We start from the raw sequence: 22,793 nt of genomic DNA, 5'->3' as shown, positions 1-22,793 counted from the left end.
ATCTCTGTCCCAGGGGCAGAGTTGCGAGCGGCCTGGTTGGGCTTGTCCTATGTGCGGCGAGTACTTCGGGCGAGTTCGGTCCTTCTGGAGGGCGACTCGGCTACGGTGATCAGCTGGATTCGTAGGGGCCCGGTCGGTCACGGAGATGCTCATCCTCTGCTTCGTGACATATGGATGATGGTGAGGGAGGGTGTTACGCTACAGGCTATGCATGTATATCGTGAGGCCAATGGGGCGGCCGATTGGGTGGCCGCGTTTGTTGCGAGCCACTCTGGAGGCACCCTATGGGCTGGGGAGAGAGAGATGCCCGGAGCTCTTCGGGACATTTTGTATTCTGACTCTTTAGGGTGTATTCGTACCCGTGAGGTATGAATAACCCGCTTAAGCAAAAAAAAAAAAAAAAAAAAACGTCTAAGAGTATGAAGGTCGGAAGGCAGCCCGCTCAACAGAGTTTGTGGCCGACAATCCTGAGATTGCATTGTTGGAAATAATAGAGAAGGAAGAATGGCTGTAAAAAAGTTTTTTCTTTTATTTTTTTGAGGAAGCATGGAAGAAGTGAGAAACTTCCCTAGGAGTTTATTGAAAGATGAACAAGTTGCAGAGGATGGTGCAAGAGATGAGGAGTACATGAAGAGGGAAGAAAGTCTAGGAAAAAAGGAGTGCACAAACTTGTGGAGAATGGAAGAAACCGAAGCATTTCTTTCTTGCCAAATGTGCCACATTAACAGAGCCATCACCAGTTGATCCCAACCCCTCCTATAGCTTGCTTGCACCTCACTGTTGGAATCAAACAAATTTTGTTTGAAGTCATTTTCACCTTGGCAATAAGAGCATTGTTTATGTCTTTAATTTCACATGAATCATCTTTGAATTGAATATTGTGCCCCTTCTTTAAAAGTTGCCCAACACTTAAGAGATTGTGTTTTAGGCCAGGAACATAGAAGACATTAGCCATACGCTTAATGTCACCAATCTTGGTATGGACAAGAATATCTCCGCTTCCTTTCACCAAAAGCTTATTATCTTCACCCGTTCTGACTTCACTTTGGAGAAATTCATCCAAAGTTGCAAAAGCATTCTATTCCTTGTTATGTGGTTACTACAACCACTATCAAGATACCAAACATCAAGAGAATTAGATTCTTGTGCCGAACAGGCAAGAAAGAGAGTACCTTCTTCTTGAGTTTGATATTTCTCTTGCATGAAATTTGTCTCCTTGTTATTTTCTTCTATCATTTTCTTTCTACAAAACTTGATAGTGTGGCCAAACTTTTGACAATGATAGCATTGAACTTGAGATAGAGAAGATCGACCTCTGCCTCTTCCTCTTCCTCTTCCTCTTGTGTTGAAAGATGATCCATATTCTTGTACTTGATTTCTTTCTCTAATGTTTCTTCCTCTTCCAAGATTTCCACGCCCCCCACGTTGGCCACCTCGAATTGAAGTTTGTACTTGAAAGGCTTGCTCAAGTGAGGGTGGAGTAGCTTGAACAATACGATGCTCATGAGCTTGTAAAGAACCTAAAAGACTTTCCATGGTTAGAGTGGATAAGTCTTTTGATTCTTCGATGGCCACAACAACATGATCAAATTTTCTTGTCATACTTCGTAGAATTTTCTCTACAACTCTTTGTTCTTCAACTTGGTCACCATATATCTTCATTTGACTGACGATAGATGTGACACGGTTAAAAAATTCTTCAACCGTCTCATTCTCCTTCATTCGCAACATATCAAACTCACTCCTTAGAGTTTGCGAACGAACCATCTTAACTTTTTCAGATCCTCTATAGGCAACATATAGAATTTCCCAAGCTTCTTTTGATAACCTCATCAACGGCTTGATAAATAAAAAACAACACCTTTTTGTCCTTCTTGCGATTGTCCTTCAACTCATGCAATTGTTGTTGAGTAAGAGAGGCTTCATTATCGAAGTCGACAAAACCCTTCTCTACAATATCCCATAATTCTTGGGATCCATAAAGAACCTTCATTTGAAGACTCCATTGTCCGGTGAATTTGGGAAGTTGTGGTTGCAACATATGGGAAGACATTAAGATAAACTTGTAACCTTGCTTTGATACCAATTTGTTGGAATCAAACAAATTTTGTGGGAAGAAAACAAGAGAAGAAAGTTGTTCTCTTGATGAATAGTAAAAAAAATAGCAAGCCAATGGGTTGTACTATAAATAAACTTTTCTTCTCAGGTTCTCATATATTTAAAACAACAAGTTACATGACCCTTATATAGGCCCTCCAAAGCTAATCCGAGATTAGGAGTATTAAGCTCGTTAGCATTCCCTAAGCATCAAATAACCACCTGATAAAGAGAAAAACCATCTCCCCATGCCACTTGGGAAACCAAAAGACATTTGACGTTTAGGAATTACAAACATTGGGAAACAACACATCATAAATGACTTGAGAAAATAAAAGGTCTAGCTTAATTTCTAACACTCACTACGTCTCCAGTGGCTCAACAGCAACAGGGTACTTGTTCTTGGGCATGCGAACAAGTGTTGGCTGGACACAGTTATCTTCATCAAGAGGCCTCCACCTGCAACCCAAAGGTGCATCTCAGCTTTTCAATTTACGTAAAATTAAAAAAAAACCAAGTTTTCAATCATTTCTTCTCAGTTTACTTGAATCTGCAGAGAAGATGATGGACGAAAACACAAATCTCCAGCTTGGCCAAGTTCATTCCTGGGCACATCCGTGGTCCGCTGCCGAACCCCAAGAAGCTGAATGGTTTTAATGGATTCTGCAACAACACAAGATAGATTCATCTCATGCCAACTCAAACACATTAACTTACATCAGACAGAAATTTAAACTTACATCAAACCTGGATGGATCGAACTTCTCGGGGTTGGGGAAAACATCTGGATCATGGTGCATGGAGACTACATCCAGATTCACTGCCCAACCTTTCTTAATGTCGCAGCCTGTGAGGTCCAAGTAATTTGGCGTTAGCATCAGCAATTTGTTTTCAGAGAGGGAATTGGAATGTTTAAGTTTGCAGCTTCTAACCATCGATGCTAAAATCCTGGGTAGCTTTTCTTGAGAACCAAGGCAAGATGGTGGCTTTGCGAAGTGTTTCATTTATTACCTGGGCTTCACAAATATACCAGATAAGAAAACTAGGATTCATGGATTAGAGAACTGGATGCAACTGTTTTACCTTGATGGTGTAAGGCATGTTGCTGACTTCGGACCAGGTAAGATGCAAACTGCCATGTCTTCGTTCTTGAATTCTCATATGCTCTTCCTGCCAATACGATGTCAGCTGCTACAACTGATTGCGAGTTAATAAATGGAATAGTATCAGGTTGTTGAGCTCATCATTACTCTGAGATTTTGAAGAACATCGGGGTTTTCTGCTAGAAATTTGATAAGCCATGTGAGTGATGCGGTCGTGGTGTCATGACCTGCAACAAGCAGAGTTAAGATATTGTCCTTGAGTTGTGCATCCGTGAGTTTATCTAAATCATCATCTGCTGCTTCTTTGCTATGCTTTCTTAGGAGGGTCTGAAGGAAATCATGGCGAACGTCCTTGCCATCCCTTCTCTTGGAGATTATGGAGTCCAGCATTGCGTACATCCGGTTCCGAGCCTGCTCCGTTCGAGCACCGTTAGAAAGTATTTGATTCGTCCGCTAAGGTATTATCTTAGATTGTTCTCAAAGCATTAATTTGTTTCTTTTCAGTCTGATGAAAACAAATTCATGAGGAAACTAGAGAGAAAAACATGATCTGCACCCATATGTGGATAGCACCGGCTGCTCATGATGGATCGAGTTCAGAGAGATCATGCTGTGGTATGTTATTTTCCACCGAACATGTTAGCTGGGGACATTACCTTCAGACCACGATGGAAAGCGCATCCCGGGATCTTCAAAGGCAAGGATGCAAAGCAGGATGATATAACCTTGAAGTTGGCGCGAATCTTCTCCTGTTCCTCTCCATATGGTTCCGCGCTCATTATCATATGGGCTATCACCTTGAGTGTGAACTGCAGATCGTTTAAGCAGCAGAAGATTAGTGAAAACTCGTAATTAAAGTCTCAACAAAGTAGCATCAGCAAAATCTTCACACACAGTAGAAGCCTCCTCGAGCACAAAGACTGTTCTCCCACGCCATCCCTCCAGTGTCTTGATGGCTAGATCATCAATGAATTGAAAGTATTTCTTGAGTGCATCCATCGATAGGGGCTCGCCGATCAATCGTCGGAGCCGTTTGTGCTCTTCACCGCTGGTTGTGAGCAAGCTCGTGGGGCCTAGCACCTGCTTCCCTGTATAGAACAGGTTCAAGCTCACAATTCCATCTTTCCCAGACAGCAATATCCTGCCTGCTTCTCTTCCTGTCATGAAGATAGTTAACCTCCCCAAGACACTTGTTTTGAACACCTTTCCATACCTGAAAGAAGGAAGCAGAATTTAGTGCTGAAAAAATTATTTCAAATTAACGTATAAAGAGTAAACTCAGTTCTGCAGGATGTGCAGTTTGGTGCTCACAATTGCCGTCTCTTACGCACGAAGCTGTGTATTCCAGAAGCGCTCGAAAATTCTGAGATAAATGAGAATGTCTCTCCTATGAGAGGCCAGCCCAAGCAGCCTGGGATTCTTCCCATCTGACTTGTGGATGACCATGAGTGCAGCCATATGAAACCTGAAACTATGAGCATGAAGAGAAGCACAAGGATCTGTAAGCTGCTCAAGTCCATCTCTACACACTAAAACTGCACAAAAAATTACCACCCTCAGGCAACCACAGTCACCGATGATTCTATCTCTAGGTATTTTCTTCCCTTCGCTTCATCGGAGCATATCCTTTTATCATTGCTTCTGCCATTCTGCAGATGATATGTGCCAACTTTCATTTTTTTTTTTTTTTTGATGTAAAAGAGGCATAGTGCCCATGTTCCTTGCATCGGCCGATGCATTTTGTAGCCACTTGAGAAGTTCAGATCTTATTGAACCTAGAGTTTCGCTTCTCTTTTGTATTTTAATTGTTTTTTAAAACTTGGTTGTCCGGGTTGCATTTGTTTATTGCAGCAGATGATGCCTCATGGAATGACTATTCATTTTGTTGCCGTTCTCCTTGGTATCTAAGAGTCCATCTTAATATCATTCTATTGGAATTATTTGAGTTTGGGCCATTGGGACATTCCCACAATTTGTCAGCTGTAATCTTCTTCTTGTTACTATGTGAAGCCTTTCATTCATTTCGATTTGATTTGTCTGCTTATGAGGATGGCTGAAATGGTATTTAAAACACAAATGGCCACAACTTCTAATATTCCTTGTAGGAACAAAGCCTAAATGTCCAACTTGTTAAATACAAAAGGATTGTTCGAAGGCCGGCAGATGAAGATATAGCCATTAGTATATTATAATGACAAGAAAATATGATCAAGAACATAAGTGGTGAGTGTTTGTGAGCAGTCAGCTGTGGCCATCTGCCCTTCTTAGATGGCAGTACTTGAGTTTGCAGGTCATAACTTGTCCACATATGTTGGACTAAGGATGATGCATTGAAACAGTACCAATAACCTCTGAACATGTCTATCCTATCCTGCGAGGATGGTTAATAAACTGATTTTGAAAAAAAGAGAAGCAATGACGAGAAGCAATTCCATCATTTCAACTATTAAGTGCAACCTTCATAGGTTTGCTCAATTTGAAGTTTATGGCCCAAGCTGCACTCAACAATATATGTTACATTTCAAAGTGCAGCAGCAAAAATTTCCTACAATAATTCTCAAGTTATTCTTACTTTCTCCAACATCTTAAAGGTATTCAGTTGTTAATCTTTGTGCATAAAATCCCAATCAGATCTTCTATATCAACCATATTTCACATTTTTCATTTTTCAGACTGCCATTCATAAATGAATTTACATGTGACCGATCTGATAATACAAGAAGTTATGCTAATACATGCACATGTACACATTAATTTAGCCTTTCACCACCCTGTTCAGCTTCTATTTAGAAGTATATCAAGCAAGTACTGGAGAGGTTTATGATTTCCATCTACACAAGAACTCCATGGGATCTGGTTCGAGTCTGTGCATCGACAGATTCGATATTAAAAGATGGCCGAAAACCATGGAAGTGCTGGGCTTGATAACCAGCTTGGTTAGGCAACTGCTGTGGATGAGAGATATATGGTGACACAAACTGCTGAATTTCTCTGTTGAACGTATCGCCATTAACCTTTGAGACTTCTTCTGCTGCCATCTTGAGCTGCTGAATTTCTTGTCCCACTTGTCCCAGTTCCTCATTCAGAGCTGTAAGAACACCGAAAATGTCTGTTGGCCACACACACACACACACACATATATATATAACTGAATGGAGAGGCATAGGCAAGAAACCTCATTTAAATTTAGTGTTTAGGACAGGCAGTTCAGATTGCTATAGAACCCTGGCCCCAAAAGCTGCTCCAATATGAGACTGCACATACATGGACTCGAATGGAATTGTTGTCCAGGTCCATAAGAGTGACACTCTTTATTTCTTCCTTTCTTTTTAGTAAAATGGTGACTCACACGCAACTAACGTAGGTGTGGCCTATAAGAATGTCGCCCATTTTTTTCACAGAAGATGTTTTAACAGTAAGATTTCACTGGTCTAAAACAATTGATGGTGTCCCACCTTATATCATAAGCAAACTGGGTTCTACAACCCGAATATAGTCAGATATAAAGCAATTATAGCCTAGATATAAAGTAAAATAATTCAAAAATGAAATCATAACCATCCGAGCTTTTCTATCACATGTATTGCATGTGCCGTTATTAAAATGTATATTAAAATTGAGATTTTGGAAGATGATTCTTCCATCTAGTTCTTTTAGATTATAGTTAATCTTAAAATAAATACGGGCTCTTTGTGTTGCTTTGGTCTAATCAAGCTTAATTAGATATCAATTTCAAGCATGAACTCTTAGGTCAAACTCAGTATTTCCATCATTTTGAGCTCAATTCTAGCTCCATATCAATCTATGCTGAACAAGAGCCTCACCGATCGGCTTAATAACCCTAATTTTAATTAAAATCAATTTGAGATCGAACTAAGCCTAGTTCGAACTTAATCACAACCTAATTAAAACTTGATTTCTATTCTTTCAAGTCCACATTAATATATAAAATTAGACATAAGAACAAATAAATTATAAAGGTTAAATAATTTATTATCTTTATGATATATACAAGCTTTTGCTCGAACCCAGCTCGAGCTGATCAATCCGCTCGACAGACCTACTTGCATTCTCTAAACATGTAAACTCTTCGGATTACTAAAAATAGTAATTTAAAAAAAAATCAGGAATTTAGAGTTGCATAACTAAACAAAAATATCTGCCCCCCGAGGGACCCGAAACATCTTAACGTTTTCGGCGCCGATAGAGCCGAGCCGAGCCGAGCCGAACTCGGGGTTTCCAGCAGTTGTTGGTTGGCGTGAACGCACGCCTGCTGATGCCGACCCGCACGTCTCCCTCCAATGCTGACGTGTCCAAACCCTTTCCGACAACCACCGAAAGTTTTCATCCGACGGCTAATTTCGACACCGGACCATCCGACGGTCTACCGTCAACGGTCCAGGTCATCGCCTGCCGCTTTTCCACCCTCATGGTACGAATAGATTCCTTCCCCCTCGACGACCGCCCCATCTCCTCCGCCCAGAACACCAAACACGGAAAATCCCATCCGCAGCGCCACCAGCGTCCGCCACGTACCCACGCCACGCCGGCTGTCGCTAAACAGGGTGGGCTCGACAGTATCAAATCCACCTGTCAGTCGGAGGATGGGTGGATCTGTTTTCAAAATTTAAGTCGGCTACTATACATAAGAGCTCTTCATTTCTTCAACTGCTCTTCCTCTCTCGCCTCCTTGCTCCGGTTCTCTCTACTGCAACTCTCTCTTCTCCTCTGCGTTTGGAAAGCGGAGGAAGTCGAAGGGGGAAGCCCGGCCTCGAAATCTTCTTTGCTTTTCCTCGAAGAAAGGTAAGAAGCTTTTCCACTTCTTGATATCTTTATGATCTCTGATCTCCTGATTATATGCGTGGATTTGAGTTGATCTGTAGATTTTTGAGGGTTTGATCGGTGATCGGCGATCATGGTGCGGGTTTTGTAGGGAGATCTGTGGATTCTAGACCGTAATATGATGGTTTGTTGGGATTTAAGAGGAGCTTCTGGCTTTGTTGTCCTTTTGAGCTCTGGAGTGGGGGATTCTATTTGTTTTGGGGGTTTATGGCTGAATCCGGGGTTTCTTTGGCTTCTTTCCCTCGTTTAAGATGACCGGAAGTTAGATCTAAAAGATATTTTGGTACAAATAGTGGATGATATATTTTGATGTTATGATCAGCGTAGGAAAGAGGTTTTTGGTAGCTTTAGATTCTTTTTTAATCTTTTCTTCTTTTTTTTTTTTTTCAATTTTACATGCTTTGATCATATGTTTGATGTTTTGGTGGCTTGATCTGGCATTGTAACTTGTCTTCTTTTATGCATGCATGTGAAATTTTTCATTGATCCACTAAGATATTGTGTTACATACTTACGATTTGCCACCTTTTGATTTTAATTGTCTTTCCTTTTAACTTTCTTCTAGCAGTTTTTTTGTGAAGAAACATGTAAAAGCTGACATGGTAGTTAGTGAATTCTTTCCGCACCGTGTTTTCTTAGTCTAGGAAAGTTTTACGTGCTTGTTATTTGGTTTGTTTTCGCAAGGTGTTTGATTTCTTTCTTTTCTTAGAATATAATATAAGTCTCATAGAATCTCATGATTTAATTGTTATAATGGATAGTTGATGGTTAGATTGAACATCAGTACATCAAAATTTGATAGATTTAATTGTTCTTGCCCTATACCATGTCAAACTAAATGCAAAACGGCCATTTTTGATGTGGTTTTGAGTTTTTTCATCTCCTAATCGCTTCCACTGGACTTCCCATGCCTAGTAGTATGAAAGAATACTGATCACAAAAATAAAAAATAAGGACCCAATTTTGTAATAGCATAAAAGACTTTAGGTATTGGTGCCATTAGATTTACTGCTGGCATGGTATGTGCATGGCACTGCCCTGAAACCAAAAAAAGAAAAGGAAGGAAGAATTATAAATATAAACACTCTTTAATTAAAAATTGAAGAAAGAGTTAAATAGGTGCCATGCTAATGTGTGCTGACATTGGTATGGTAAGGCCAGCGCTTGAAATCATGATACTGGGAAAAGATGTCATTTTTTATCATCTTTATCAGGGAAAGTAGAAATCCCTTTTTAACATATTTATATATGTGTTCTGGAGCATCCGTACCAACTACAATTACGAAATTTGCCACAACTCCTGTCTTTGGGAGTTTAAAAGTTGAAACTGAAGAGGTTAGTTATTATGGGCAAGGCTACTGTTTAAGATAAATGACCTGCTTTTTTATTGGCAGAACTTTAGAAAATGGCTGAGGCCGAGGATATCCAACCTCTTGTATGTGACAATGGTACCGGAATGGTCAAGGTCAGTTATCTAATCTCATGTGTCCCCGCTAAAGTTAGCAACACTTGTTTCTGACGATCTCTGAATGAGGATATTTATGTTTGTCGACTGTTGTATGTCACAGGCTGGATTTGCTGGTGATGATGCACCTAGGGCAGTATTTCCCAGCATTGTAGGCCGACCTCGTCACACTGGTGTCATGGTGGGCATGGGCCAAAAGGATGCATATGTTGGTGATGAGGCCCAGTCTAAAAGGGGTATCCTCACCTTGAAATACCCCATTGAGCATGGTATTGTTACTAACTGGGATGACATGGAGAAGATCTGGCATCACACTTTCTACAATGAGCTCCGTGTGGCCCCCGAGGAGCACCCTGTGCTTCTCACTGAAGCTCCTCTCAACCCCAAGGCGAACAGAGAGAAGATGACCCAAATCATGTTTGAAACATTCAATGTACCAGCCATGTATGTCGCAATCCAGGCTGTTCTTTCGCTATACGCCAGTGGTCGTACGACTGGTATGCATCAGCATGAGTTTGGTCTGAATCGAATCATTTATATCCATGTACATGCCAACTGAATTGGTCACACTCTTCTAAACAGGTATTGTGCTTGACTCTGGTGATGGCGTGACACACACTGTCCCTATTTATGAGGGGTTTGCCCTTCCTCATGCCATCCTTCGTTTGGATCTTGCTGGCCGTGATCTCACTGATGCCTTGATGAAGATCCTTACTGAGAGAGGCTATTCTTTCACCACTACTGCAGAACGTGAAATTGTTAGGGACATAAAGGAGAAGCTTGGTTATGTTGCCCTCGATTATGAGCAGGAGTTAGAGACTGCCAAGAGCAGCTCTACTGTGGAAAAGAGTTATGAGCTGCCTGATGGGCAGGTCATTACCATTGGTGCAGAGAGGTTCAGGTGCCCAGAGGTTCTCTTCCAGCCATCCCTGATTGGTATGGAGGCTGCTGGAATCCACGAAACCACCTACAATTCCATCATGAAGTGCGACGTGGATATCAGGAAGGACTTGTATGGTAACATCGTGCTCAGTGGAGGATCAACCATGTTCCCTGGTATTGCTGATCGGATGAGCAAGGAAATATCGGCCCTTGCTCCAAGCAGCATGAAGATCAAAGTTGTTGCTCCACCTGAACGGAAGTATTCCGTTTGGATTGGTGGTTCCATCCTTGCATCCCTCAGCACCTTCCAGCAGGTAAGATGCTTATAAGTTGCTTCCTTTCTCAGCACTCTTTTTTTCTTTTCGTCTCAATAAACACACTAGATCTTCAGATGCATCACCCATCTAGTTCTGATGATGATGAACTTCCGATTACCGTTTTTTTTGTGTGGCAAGCAATGGCTTCTGGTATCTGATTCGCAGCTTTGTAATCACCTGACTTGTGTTAAAATTCACAGATGTGGATTTCAAAGGAAGAGTATGATGAATGCGGTCCCGCAATCGTGCACAGGAAGTGCTTCTGAGTTCCAGGTTTGATGAGTCATTTCCAGGCAATTTTCGAGTCCCAGGTCATATAGGATTGCTGGGTTGAGATGTGGCTTTACTAGTAATATGGCAGTATTTTCTCGAGTCGTGTGTGAATTTTGCCAGCCATTTGTGGAGTGAAGAAGGTTTTTTTTTTTTTTTTTCAAAAAAAAAAAGAAGAGAAGGAAGAGCAGTCTCTCTCTCTTCTTATCCGCGTCAGCTATATGGTAGATTATAAAGTCTGGTAGTTTTTCTTGGATTTTCTCTTGGTTCATGGATTAGTAATAGCAGTTGGAATGTTGTTTGTTTTATTTGATTTGTTGGTACTATACTGTATGAGAAAATTTGATTTTGTCTCAGCTCGAGACGGATAAACTTCATCTTGTATATTTACAGTCGTGCTTGCTAGTCATTTCTTATTACCTTGTTATGCTGTTTGAAATATTTCTTTCATTTTCTTTTTCTATATACAACGTTGTTTGAACTTTTGAATCGTGATGATAAATTTTGATCGCCTCTATATGCAAAATTAAAAGATATTGAGGTGGAACCCACATATTAGAGTATCTCTTTTAAAGTCCTCTTTTCATATATTCTCTGAGTGTGCTTCAAACTTAGAGAAGAAATTGGCATATGCATGGTCACCAACTGCGAAGGCTTGTCTTGCAAGTATGGCCGAACTTTACATTTAAACGACCAGTCTGAGATCGAAAGGCCAGCTAACTCTAGTCGTCCTGAACAATCAGGGAGTTGGATGTTAAGGGGAATTAAATCTTTATTTGTTTAAATCCCTTTTGCGCTAGGCTTGTATGCATTAAGAAGTTTGATAACGGAAGGTGATGCTAGATGGGTCAGCCTTGTAAGGGGATGTGGTTCGAAATGGAAAGCAAGAATAGGGAACGGGTAGAGGATACAATGGGAGGCAGCCATGTAGGTGGGTAGGAGGTGCCGACAATTAGCAGGGGAGAGGGGAGCTGTTTGTGATTGTACGCAGGGTTGCAAATTTGGTTTTATAGCAGTCTCATTTGAGCTTGGTTCAGCTAAGGGAGGGGCAGATCATATACATCTTAGACTAAATCCAGAAGTTCATCTTGATTTGATAAAAAAACTCGTTCAATCTCAGTTCGAATGACGAAAGAGTCTAGTTTTAGCACTCGCTAGGAGGCTTGGCCGCAACGCTTGATGAGTTCTTTTATAAGAGTTGGAGCTCAAGCACCTTATGATCCAACTTTGCCCGGTTTTATGCCCCGAGGAGCCGTTGGTCAGGGTAGCGGAAGATTGCTGCTAAAGTGGAGGATTTCTATGGTGGAAAGGTGGTGGTGGATGAGGGCAATTTATGACTTGCGAACATCTTCTTTCTGATTTATTGAAGGTTTAATATAGCGATTATTGTATGCTATACTACTCTATACAGTGCGTATTGGAGTACTAATATTGTACCAAAATAGTATTGGTGTGGATTTGTTACCGAGATTGTGAGTATTGGAGTATTAATATTGTACCAAGATAGTAGTGGTGTGGATTTGTTGCCAAGATTGTGTGCTTTGATGGTTATTATAATGGTTAAATAATTTGGTTCAGAAGATGACCTAGCAATAATACCGTTGCAACCTAGAAATGATGAAATTTTTTGTGGAACTACTCTCCTTGCACGTTAACTAGTCCGCTTACTTTGGTAAATGACTTCTTTATTTTTTGAAGTTTAGCTTGAGGGAGATTTCTCTATTATTGTTGCCTGGATAAGGGGTGAATCTGATGGTTTCCATCAATATCTTAAAGATATCAAAAGGATTGTCTCCTTTCTTTAGCTTTTTTTTATGTGTCTCGTATTTTCAGCAAAAAATAATCAAATTGCCGATCAACATTTTCTGAACCTATTTGTTGGTTTCGAACCTCCCTGATCTATGTTTTGACGAGACCTTATCCAATCTAGGTTTCATTATGTTCCATGAATTCAATGGAGCAAATAATTAAGGGGACTCTTGCCGAGCTCCATGAGAATGTTGTTAGAAACATTACTTGGAAAATAGAACTAATAAATCAGAAAACATGCATTTCTTTATTAAACTTATTTTTTGAATAATATTCCTAATAATGTTTAGACAAATTGCCCCCGATCTAAAGATTCAAAGAAGCGGTTTTGGTTTCAGATTTCAGGCAAGCATCGTTCAAAGCTCAAGCAAGATTCCAAAAAACATTTCAGGAAATACAAATCTGATGCAATTTCCAGTGCAAATCCAACATTTTGGATATTGTGTTTGGGTTGGATAGTGTTACTTCCATTGGCACACCGAGTCCTCCAGCGCTATCGCATAGACGGTCCGTGATCCGCTTACAATTACACTGATTAACGGACGGAAAGATTGGTGGCGTTTTGGTAATTCGAAGCAAGAAGCGCAGAATGGAGAGACGCAAAAGACCAACACGGATCGCGATCCGTGTGCTTCCTCCAAACGAGATCCTAACCGTTCCGTCCAACCCAATCCGACGCTCCATACCGATGCGCGCCCAAATTTCCCCAAATTGCAGGCTCCCCGGTGCCGCCTCTGCGCAATCTTATCTATTTAAACCCCCTCTCCCTCCCCTCCTTCTTCGCCCATCCGATCTCCAAATCCCTCCGCTTCCTTCGATTCCCAAACCCTAGCCTTCCATCCTTTCTCGATGGCCCGAACGAAGCAGACCGCCCGCAAGTCCACCGGCGGGAAGGCCCCCCGGAAGCAGCTGGCGACCAAGGCGGCCCGGAAGTCGGCTCCGGCCACCGGCGGCGTGAAGAAGCCCCACCGCTTCCGTCCCGGAACGGTGGCGCTGCGGGAGATCCGCAAGTACCAGAAGAGCACGGAGCTCCTCATCCGCAAGCTTCCTTTCCAGCGCCTGGTCCGCGAGATCGCTCAGGACTTCAAGACCGACCTCCGCTTCCAGAGTTCGGCCGTCGCCGCCCTCCAGGAAGCAGCGGAGGCCTACCTCGTGGGGCTCTTCGAGGACACTAATCTCTGCGCCATCCACGCCAAAAGGGTTACCATTATGCCCAAGGACATTCAGCTCGCCCGTCGGATCAGGGGTGAGAGGGCTTGAGCACCGTCTGATTCGTATGCTGGCTTGGTTTCCAGCGTTCCATCGTTCCAGCCTCGCTATCTTTCTTAGTTTCTCTCTCTTTTTTTTTCTTTTTTAAAGAAAAATCTTTATTAGGGCTCGATGGAGTGGTGATTGAATGTAGAAAGAAGATTGGGAAGCTGTATTCTGGATGGTATTTACGTTGGTGAAGGTTTTATTATGTGCTGCCTATTTCATACTTCTTTCTTGGTTGGTCTTGTGCTTGTTATTTCTTTTTTTTTTTCATTTTTTTTAAAAAAATTAAATGTCCCGCGCTGTCGTATTTGGTTTACGTGGAGATACAAGGGCTATATCGCCATCGATGCACTTTAAACGCTTGAACTCTCAAGTCCGTATAAATTACCTCACCATCCATGCAGTAAAATTCTAATCTTGTCACCTCCAACTCTAAATTGTTACATTTTGGATCTAGACATAATTTATTGCGTCTTAGATTTGGCCGTGATATGCCGTGCTACTGTAAAGTATTTTAATACAAAGTCTGTAACAACTATAATTATTTTGTGTAACAAAACAAGTTTTATTAATTTTATTTAATCTCAATAAAAAGTAGCTACAGAGTATCTGAGGCCAGAATCCTTTTCTAATCTTCTTCCAGAGATGACAAGGCTGTCGGACTTGCACATCCGGGACATGCAAGTAAGGATTCCTATTCCATATCTAAACCATATCCCCCGAATATCCCCCTTGCAGCAGCATATCCTATCCACCCATTAACGCGAACGTCGTATCATGCGCCCGCGTGCGTGTTTGTGGCTATACGTCCCGTTGCGTTTGAGGCGGGCTGCTACCAGAAGACAAAATCCCGCGCAACCTCCGAGCCGTCGTCGCACGCAGAGCTTGGCGAGAGGGCGAGCGAGCGTTATCCTCGCAGCAACCACGAGGCCGGAGTCACGGTGGAGAGGCCACGTGGCGTCGAAGCTTCGATCGCTCAGCGGATAGGCCTATCTATCTCCTCTCCCCTTGATCTCTTATCCTCCCGCTCTGTGTCTCTCCCGCTCTCCTTCTCTTATAAACAAGGTTCCAATTCATCTCTTCTACGCCGCAAGCGAGAGAGAAGGAGAGAACAGCAAGCAACCCGGGGATCATGGATCACGCGGCGGATGCGCTTCGGACGGATCTGATGACGATAACACGGCACGTGCTGAACGAGCAGACCAAGCACGCGGAGTCACGGGGGGACTTCACCATCCTCCTTAGCCACATCGTCCTCGGCTGCAAGTTCGTCTGCTCCGCCGTCAACAAGGTCCTTTCTCTCTTCCATTCTTCTTCTTCTTCTTCTTCTTTCCTCTCTCTTTCCCCTTTCTTTCTGATTGTGAGATGATATATGATTCTTCTTCTTCGGCGTCTGAATTAATTTTGATGATTGCTAGGGGCCGGGCTTGATTTCCAATTATGCTCTCTCGCTTCCAAACAAATCTGTTTTTGATGTTGTCAAAATGTTAGAATTTTCTCTCGCTTGGTGAGTTGAGTTAAGCAAAAGAAGTATCCATTTCTTTTTCTTTTAGATTTCTTTCTTACCTTCTTCTTTTATATATATATATATATATATATATTTCTTTGGGCAGAGTAAATTAGTGGTTACGGTGACCCCTCCCACATTCCTTAGACGAGGTCTCTTTGTTCTCTGAAATGCGAATTTTATTGGAAAAATTAAGAAAATTCTTTCCCGACTGTAGCTGTAATTCACTTTATGGGTGAATTCTGTAAGCAAAATTGCTCCTTTTTTAGAGAGATCGATTATGTTCGCAAATGGCAATCACTTAAAAGTACGAGCTAAACTTCCTTTGAGAAAGAGAATTGTCGCACATATCTATCCATTTATTTCGGGTGTTAGTGGGGAATGAAATGATTATTGGAAGGTAGCAGTTTCGGAACAAATAGGTTGCAAAAGACTTGGAATGACTTTTGATAAAATTTTTATCGAGTTGTTCTGAATTTCATTGATTTGAGGAAATTATAGTTGATTGATGCCATTTCTTTCCATCTCATATTCTTGTCACTCTCTCAACAGGCTGGCCTGGCTAAGCTCATTGGACTTGCTGGAGAGACGAATGTCCAGGCAAGCTCCCATTGAATTCGAACCCGATACTTCGAGTTTACAGTTGAAAACAAGAAAATATGAAAAGAAAAAAACAGAAAGAACTTTCAGAGTATTCAGAGGACGACTATCTTGATTTCAGGGTGAAGAGCAAAAGAAACTGGATGTGCTTTCAAATGAAGTCTTTGTCAAAGCTTTGATAAGCAGTGGCCGTACAGTAAGTCTCAAAAGCTTTATTTGTTGCATTATAAAGCTTTGAGAGGACTATTGCACATTTTGGCATGCGATGCATAATATTATGTTTCTGAGCTATCCTCTGCAGTGTATTCTTGTTTCAGAAGAGGATGAGGAGGCAACGTTTGTGGATCCAGCACTGCGTGGAAAGTGTGTACTGATTGCCTCTGCTCTTGGGTGCTCCCTATCGACTTATCTGGACTCTTGCTAATATACAACTTTCGTGTTCTCCTCAATAGCGCAGATACTGTGTTGTCTTTGATCCACTGGATGGTTCCTCTAACATAGATTGTGGTGTTTCCATTGGAACGGTAAGCTTTAGTTGATTTGCTTATTATGGTCGTGTAATCAAAATCCTAAAAATGCATTATTTGAATCCTGTAAAACATGTATGTTGTTGGAAATGTTCGCGTTTTTCACTATAGTCTTGTGAACAAATTACACTTGGTTCGTTAATTGCCAATCATTGGGTCTACGTTATGTGAAGTTCAATCCTCTTTTTATGGGCTCATCAAAGCAACCCATATGGCTGAAGAAAGTAGCTGCTAAAAGTAGGAAGGAATTATCGAGAATCCTGATTTCATTAAGCATGAAATGTCTTTTCCTGAACCTAAAATTGAGGTTGCATGATTATTTACTAGCCTTTGTGTCAACAGGAAACATCATAATTGGTTTTCAATTAACCTTTCATTTTATGTCCTGCTCTGATAACTATTCCATTTTTTTGTTTAAATTTATTACTACTACTGTTTCTGTCCGCAGATTTTTGGGATTTACATGGTTAAAGATAAGAATGAAGTGACTATAAATAATGTATTGCAACCGGGGAAGAATATGCTGGCAGCTGGTTATTGCATGTATGGAAGTTCTTGCACGGTAAGCTGATCATCATCTTTCTTGTAAATCCCTCTTTTTTCGAATAATCTTAGCTCATTCTTGATATCTGTAACATTATGAAACATGGCTTATTTTGATTATTTTTCTACTCAGAAGCTAGTTTCTTAAGAGGAAATGTCTAGTTCAGCTTAAGCTTGCCCCGCTTACAATGTCATAATCACCTTGTAATTTTTACATTGCAGCTTGTATTGTCCTCTGGAAATGGTGTCAATGGTTTCACACTAGATCCATCTCTTGGAGAGTTCATACTGACTCATCCAAACATAAAGGTTTGAGTTGTTCGATAATCTTGTCTATCAAGTGATAATAAACTTCTTACTTAGCTCTTGCTTTCTTGATGGCCACAAGCCACCTTATTGGGCAGGCTAAATTTTCATTTGTTTACTGTAAAGTTATTGTGGCATTTTTTATTTGTTATAATGTTTTTAGCAATTCATTATCTAGTTTATTTATGCTATACTAATTGTACCACTACATATACATGCTTATATTAGTTCTAGGCAAGCATATCTTTTTGGCCATGTTATATCATCATAGTCATGTGGTATCCCTTCTTTTAATGTAGATACCAAAGAAAGGCAAAATATATTCAGTGAATGAAGGAAATGCCAAAAACTGGGATGGACCTACAGCAAAGTATGCATGATTCAACATGTTTACTTTAATTTGTTAAAGATTAGATGCTGAATTTTTTATCATTCATTAATTTCTAGGTTTGTTGAGAAATGCAAATTTCCTAAGGATGGTTCCTCACCAAAATCTCTGAGATATATTGGAAGGTATCTGGATGATGGGCATTACTTATGCTTTGTATCTGGAGTTTCTCTTATCTTGATTAGAGCTACTTTGCTCTCTCTGCATTACCCTAATACTGTTATAAGAAATCTTGGTTCTTACATACTATAATAGATATCAAAGAATCAAGTTCCAATGATGATTCCAGAATTTCTCTTTATATAGAGTTGCATTGCTTTAACACTTTTGCATTCCATATTTGATTTGGTGACTATTAACTCTATTATAGGTAGATGTGAGTTTGCAATATGGTTCAATTTTTGATGCATTTTCTCTAAATTTCTTGTTGATGGTTCTAAAGTTTGATTTCATTTTTGTTGCAGAAACATGATATTTGATATGTCGATCCTTCTATTTATTAATTTACATTATATATGCCATAGATTTTGAATATGATATATAATAGCTACCTGTTTCTTACTAAAAGAAGCTGTTTTTCCATCTTTTTTCATTTCTTGGGTGGTTCCTCCATGGTCTACAGCATGGTTGCTGATGTTCATCGCACCCTTCTTTATGGAGGCATCTTTTTGTATCCTGCAGATAAGAAGAGTCCAACTGGAAAACTACGGTATGTATGTATTTGTATGTAAGCCAGCATTCTTCGTACCCATTCACGACTAGTGGTTATGCATCGTACCCATGCACAAACAATTATATCTGCTTCTGAAAATATGTTGCTGAATTTGTTGCATTTTGTATAATAGCGTTCTGTATGAGGTGTTCCCCATGTCATTCTTGATGGAACAAGCTGGTGGTCAAGCTTTTACAGGAACGCAGCGGGTATGAAGAATTTGCTCCCTGGCTGTTTTATTTTCATATCTATCATGATGCCCCATATTTAACTGAAGCTTTCTACACTCAATAAATATGTGTTATTTTGTTTATAAGCACTCTTTTTCCAATTCATCTTCTCAGTCATTTCCACCATTTTGAGAACAAATTTTCTCGAGTCTTTGATTTCTTAGGGCTTCATCTCCATTAGTGCCAAAAACCTTGCATGGGCAGGCCATTTTTATTGGTTTTCCATAAATTATCATTCCACCGGTGCTTCATGGCAATCCAAGTATTCTCACAAGTCCACTCAACATATCTTTCACTAGGAGTAGCAGTCAATGGGTTGGTTCAGGTTTAAGTTGCCTGAGCTGAACCTGAGATGCCACCATCCTGTTTGCCCAGCATCGGTCATGCTAACCCATTTAATTGGTCTAAGCCTGTCTGTTTTGGGGCTTTTTATTGCATGGGTTGTCTGTTTATTTTTCACACCTTCTGGTTTAGTAGTAATACAAGTCATCTCAAAAAAAATTTAGTTAGCTCAAATAAACAAAAAATCTATTTTGGCAATTAATAGCTAAACAGTTTAACACCACACATATTACCAATCTTTTTCCATCGATTCGTTCTTTAAATTATGAACTAGTAGATCGATATCTAATGGTTTATATCACTCGACCACATAAAACTATAATTAATATATATATCTTTAAAAAATATCCCCCATGACCTTATGGGTTAAGGTGTCGTTGCTGGAACCCGACTAGACCAGCTGACAGGTCAGGGTTGGCTGACCCAAACCCAATGGATGAGGCTGGAAGGGATGGGTACTGATCGGATCAGGTTGGGTAAACATATCCGGGCTGAGATTGCCACCCCTAGACCTTCACGCCACTGTCATCTTATGTACACAGTCTCCTTGTTGTCTTGGATCTTCCTTGAATGCGTTAGGCATTCTAATAGTGATCAAGCAATCCATGTAATACCATTTATGAGGATCTCTATGGACAATGTGTCTAAGTAGATGGAGTAAAAGTGATAGAACACTCGAGGACAACAAATTGAATGACAATTTTGGATTGTCAAAGAAAGTAAAGCAAGACAGTTGCTAGAGCACAAAACAAACACCAGATGGAGCATTTAGCCACATAGGCATTTAGTTACCTTGAATACTAGACTGTTTCAGATGTACTGTCATTTTCATCTTACAAAAATCATATATATTTATTCTAGTTTTGCAGTAATTCACATTTTACCTTTTGTAAATAAGAAATCAACCTTTTTTGGTACAAACAAATTTTGACAGCCGTGGAGGGCAAGCATAAACAAAACATGCAATGCCTTCAGAAAGAGATGCAGAGACATCACTTTTAAGTTTTGACTTTATTTATTTTCTTTTTGAAAAGAAGAGCTATTGTTCTTGACCAATATAAAGAATTTGTGTGGACTGCCTCCAGTGATTAAATAATGCTTGGTTTTGGGTCTGTCATAATGTTTTGCATTTCATTCATGGTAGAGCAGTAGTGGATTTCATTTCGATATTGAGTTCACATTTCTCCTGTGGATAATACCCTCATTTTGCTCATCATATTGATACTTGTCAGGCTTGGAAAAGTTCTATTCCCATTTGATTTCCCATTCAGCTTAGAACAAATCATCAGCTAATGCCTTGGACAGCTAATTTCGAATCATCATTTATGCAGGCCCTTGACTTGGTTCCAACCAAGATTCATCAGAGGTCTCCCATATTTCTTGGCAGCTATGATGATGTTGAGGAAATTAAATCACTTTATGCTGCTGAAGAGTGCAATGCCTGATCTAGAGATGCTTCCTTGCTTGCATATCAAATTCCAACAATCTTCTATATTGTTATTATAACCAGTTCTCTTGTCCATTAGGAGGCAAGGCATGATACTTTTCTAAGCCTTTCATAACAAGCTTATTAATTTAATCAATTCAGTGATAAATTTTATTTTTGTTTTCTTTTGAAGCTGCTTTCGCTATCTGACCCAATTAATTATACGCTATATATAACCCGATTGGACTGTCTCTGGCTGGGGTTTTTGTTTGGTTCCCCTCCTTTTTCTTTGAGAAAATTGCCCATTCTTCATATATCATCATCCCTAATTACAATGGCAGGATGGTTTCTGCTTTGCACTAAACTATAAGTGGAGGAACGATTTATAATTTCTAGAGTAAATTACAAAAACCATCCTAAGATGAGGAATAAATTTTATTTACATTCAATAGTATGAAAAATATATACTTACCCTTCTGAGGTTTATTTTTATCTAATACTTCAATCCGTAACTTAACAGAATATTAGTCAAACAGTTAACTTTTAATGGGACCTAAATGCCACATCTTTAAAAAATTCAAAAATGACCAAAATAATCTTATAAAAATCTCTATGAGGTTTATGTTTATTATACTTACACCTAATATTTTGTAAAAATCTACACTTACACCTATTTAAATTGGCAATGTTAGTGAAACCGTTTATCTGTCGTAAAAAGTCAAAATTACCTCTATAAAAAAATAACTCTTTTACTCTTCTGACTCTCGGAACTCTTTGAAGTATTACATCTTCAAGAGTCTTCTTCTATTCGTGATTAAGCAACTAGCTATCCAAGGGACCTTGAATCATTATTCTTAGGATATTACCTTTCCTTCTTCTTACTTCTCATTCCTTTATGGACTCATTTGGTTCTCAGGAAGTTTGGTTTGCAGGAATATGAGAAGATAACGTGTGGTCAACAGAAAAATAAAAACATAGAAATATCTTATGTTTGATTGGACTTTTGTGAGAGATGGAAAAGTAGTTTTCCCATGAAAGTAAGATTTATATATTTCATTAGAAAAAAAAACCATGTGGGACTTGAAAGTTTAATTTCCATCGGCTGAAAATTGGGATAATTTTTTTTCAAAAGTACTCTTAAGCTTTTAGATAAAATGGAATACGCTTTTTTCCTTTATTAAGAGCATAACAAATATTTTATATAACTTTTTCAGAAAAATGGATGCTCAACTAAATATAAACTACTTTGCAATATATTACTTTTCCATAGTCTACCAAACATATAAAAATTACTTTCTAGGCATATACTTAGACATCAACTTCTTATAAAAATACTTCAATGAGAAAAAATTCTTTTCACGAACTAAATCAACCCTACGTGTCCTTCTATAAATGGGAGGCTTTGCGCTTTCCCTACCCCAAGACAAACAAGTTTACTCCAAAAAAATGGTGCAGATGTGAGAAATAAAGGGCTTGAAGGCAGCTAAAGGGGCCCCACATCATTTTCTTTTCTCGCATGTTAATTCTTCCCCAATGTTCTTGTCATTTGCATACAAGTGGGTTCTATGGTTTCTACAGCGGTAAGTTGGTATATGAGCAATTTCTGATACATTGAGCAGAGCTTGATATCATGCACATATGTCCATGTCTCATGGATGTACATACATAAGTATGTATGTTCCCGTATACATGCATATATAAGTTTTACAAGTATATAATATTATGGAACAGGCTGTGACGGGTGCGGTAACTAGGAGGATGGACAGAAACATGAACTCATTTGCAAATGGTATTGCGTTTCTCTAAACAAACCCAATGTTTGCATACTCTCGTGAAAAATGCTTATATACGATAGTAAATTTCTTCTGCTCCTCCTCTCCTAAGGTTTGCAAATTACGGCCCAACCTAAAAGATTTATACTCAAATAGAAGTATGCAAAAGCCATTTGTAATCGACGGAAGCAACTTAACACAATCAGCCATATTTTCAGTTGGATACTGTTGCCAAACAGCATCAAGAAACAAACAAATGCTATCGAATACTCATGAAATCACAACTCAAAACTCGTTCTAACTTCTAAGGTAGGGAACATTAGAAAAAGGAAAAAAAGAACCTTAAAACTCCACAAGTATTCAACAATAATGTTAGCCTGAGGGAATTCAGCCACAAATCT

At 39.8% G+C, this 22,793-nt stretch overlaps 4 protein-coding genes across 4 annotated transcripts; 3 read left to right on the top strand and 1 right to left on the bottom strand.

The window, feature by feature from the left end:
• Nucleotides 1–2,459: 2,459 nt before the first annotated feature.
• Nucleotides 2,460–4,749, bottom strand: LOC103710147 (abscisic acid 8'-hydroxylase 3-like). The gene is made up of 9 exons (XM_008795768.3): nucleotides 4,512–4,749; nucleotides 4,095–4,413; nucleotides 3,857–4,009; nucleotides 3,348–3,611; nucleotides 3,181–3,267; nucleotides 3,030–3,108; nucleotides 2,838–2,944; nucleotides 2,642–2,760; nucleotides 2,460–2,556 (listed from the first exon to the last, which is right to left on the bottom strand). The coding sequence occupies exons 1-9, from the start codon at nucleotides 4,718–4,720 to the stop codon at nucleotides 2,460–2,462; spliced, it is 1,434 nt and encodes a 477-aa protein (XP_008793990.1). The 5' UTR covers nucleotides 4,721–4,749.
• A 3,039-nt stretch (nucleotides 4,750–7,788) lies between these two features.
• On the top strand, nucleotides 7,789–11,395 carry LOC103710104 (actin-2-like). The gene is made up of 5 exons (XM_008795720.5): nucleotides 7,789–8,003; nucleotides 9,437–9,507; nucleotides 9,611–10,004; nucleotides 10,090–10,703; nucleotides 10,907–11,395. Exons 2-5 carry the CDS (start codon nucleotides 9,448–9,450, stop codon nucleotides 10,970–10,972), a joined length of 1,134 nt encoding a protein of 377 aa, XP_008793942.1. The 5' UTR covers nucleotides 7,789–8,003; nucleotides 9,437–9,447; the 3' UTR covers nucleotides 10,973–11,395.
• Nucleotides 11,396–13,549: 2,154 nt separating this feature from the next.
• On the top strand, nucleotides 13,550–14,244 carry LOC103710103 (histone H3.2). The gene has a single exon (XM_008795718.6). It carries the CDS (start codon nucleotides 13,635–13,637, stop codon nucleotides 14,043–14,045), a length of 411 nt encoding a protein of 136 aa, XP_008793940.1. The 5' UTR covers nucleotides 13,550–13,634; the 3' UTR covers nucleotides 14,046–14,244.
• Nucleotides 14,245–14,682: 438 nt separating this feature from the next.
• LOC103710102 (fructose-1,6-bisphosphatase, cytosolic) lies at nucleotides 14,683–20,789 on the top strand. The gene is made up of 12 exons (XM_088706276.1): nucleotides 14,683–15,330; nucleotides 16,099–16,146; nucleotides 16,268–16,342; nucleotides 16,448–16,509; nucleotides 16,604–16,670; nucleotides 17,122–17,235; nucleotides 17,439–17,525; nucleotides 17,822–17,892; nucleotides 17,970–18,035; nucleotides 18,533–18,619; nucleotides 18,756–18,831; nucleotides 20,526–20,789. The coding sequence occupies exons 1-12, from the start codon at nucleotides 15,172–15,174 to the stop codon at nucleotides 20,637–20,639; spliced, it is 1,026 nt and encodes a 341-aa protein (XP_088562402.1). The 5' UTR covers nucleotides 14,683–15,171; the 3' UTR covers nucleotides 20,640–20,789.
• Nucleotides 20,790–22,793: the final 2,004 nt, after the last annotated feature.

The sequence above is a fragment of the Phoenix dactylifera genome, chromosome 11 (assembly GCF_051530095.1).
Source record: "Phoenix dactylifera cultivar Ajwa chromosome 11, Ajwa_hap1_PhDact_Kaust_v1.1, whole genome shotgun sequence".
In the NCBI taxonomy this organism is placed as follows: Eukaryota; Viridiplantae; Streptophyta; class Magnoliopsida; order Arecales; family Arecaceae; genus Phoenix; species Phoenix dactylifera.
This window is presented reverse-complemented; position numbering and strand designations above follow the sequence as displayed.

Bases quoted from the DNA above. Each gene is read 5' to 3' on its own strand.
- LOC103710102 (XM_088706276.1), top strand. From the start codon at position 15,172: ATGGATCACGCGGCGGATGCGCTTCGGACGGATCTGATGACGATAACA. The intron at 17,526-17,821 runs GTTTGAGTTGTT...CTTTTAATGTAG, and splicing joins TGACTCATCCAAACATAAAG to ATACCAAAGAAAGGCAAAAT. The intron at 17,893-17,969 runs GTATGCATGATT...ATTAATTTCTAG, and splicing joins TGGGATGGACCTACAGCAAA to GTTTGTTGAGAAATGCAAAT.
- LOC103710147 (XM_008795768.3), bottom strand. From the start codon at position 4,720: ATGGACTTGAGCAGCTTACAGATCCTTGTGCTTCTCTTCATGCTCATA. The intron at 4,414-4,511 runs GTGAGCACCAAA...TCCTTCTTTCAG, and splicing joins GTGCGTAAGAGACGGCAATT to GTATGGAAAGGTGTTCAAAA. The intron at 3,268-3,347 runs GTAATGATGAGC...TCGTATTGGCAG, and splicing joins ATGTTCTTCAAAATCTCAGA to GAAGAGCATATGAGAATTCA.
- LOC103710103 (XM_008795718.6), top strand. From the start codon at position 13,635: ATGGCCCGAACGAAGCAGACCGCCCGCAAGTCCACCGGCGGGAAGGCC.
- LOC103710104 (XM_008795720.5), top strand. From the start codon at position 9,448: ATGGCTGAGGCCGAGGATATCCAACCTCTTGTATGTGACAATGGTACC. The intron at 9,508-9,610 runs GTCAGTTATCTA...TGTATGTCACAG, and splicing joins ATGGTACCGGAATGGTCAAG to GCTGGATTTGCTGGTGATGA. The intron at 10,704-10,906 runs GTAAGATGCTTA...TAAAATTCACAG, and splicing joins CCCTCAGCACCTTCCAGCAG to ATGTGGATTTCAAAGGAAGA.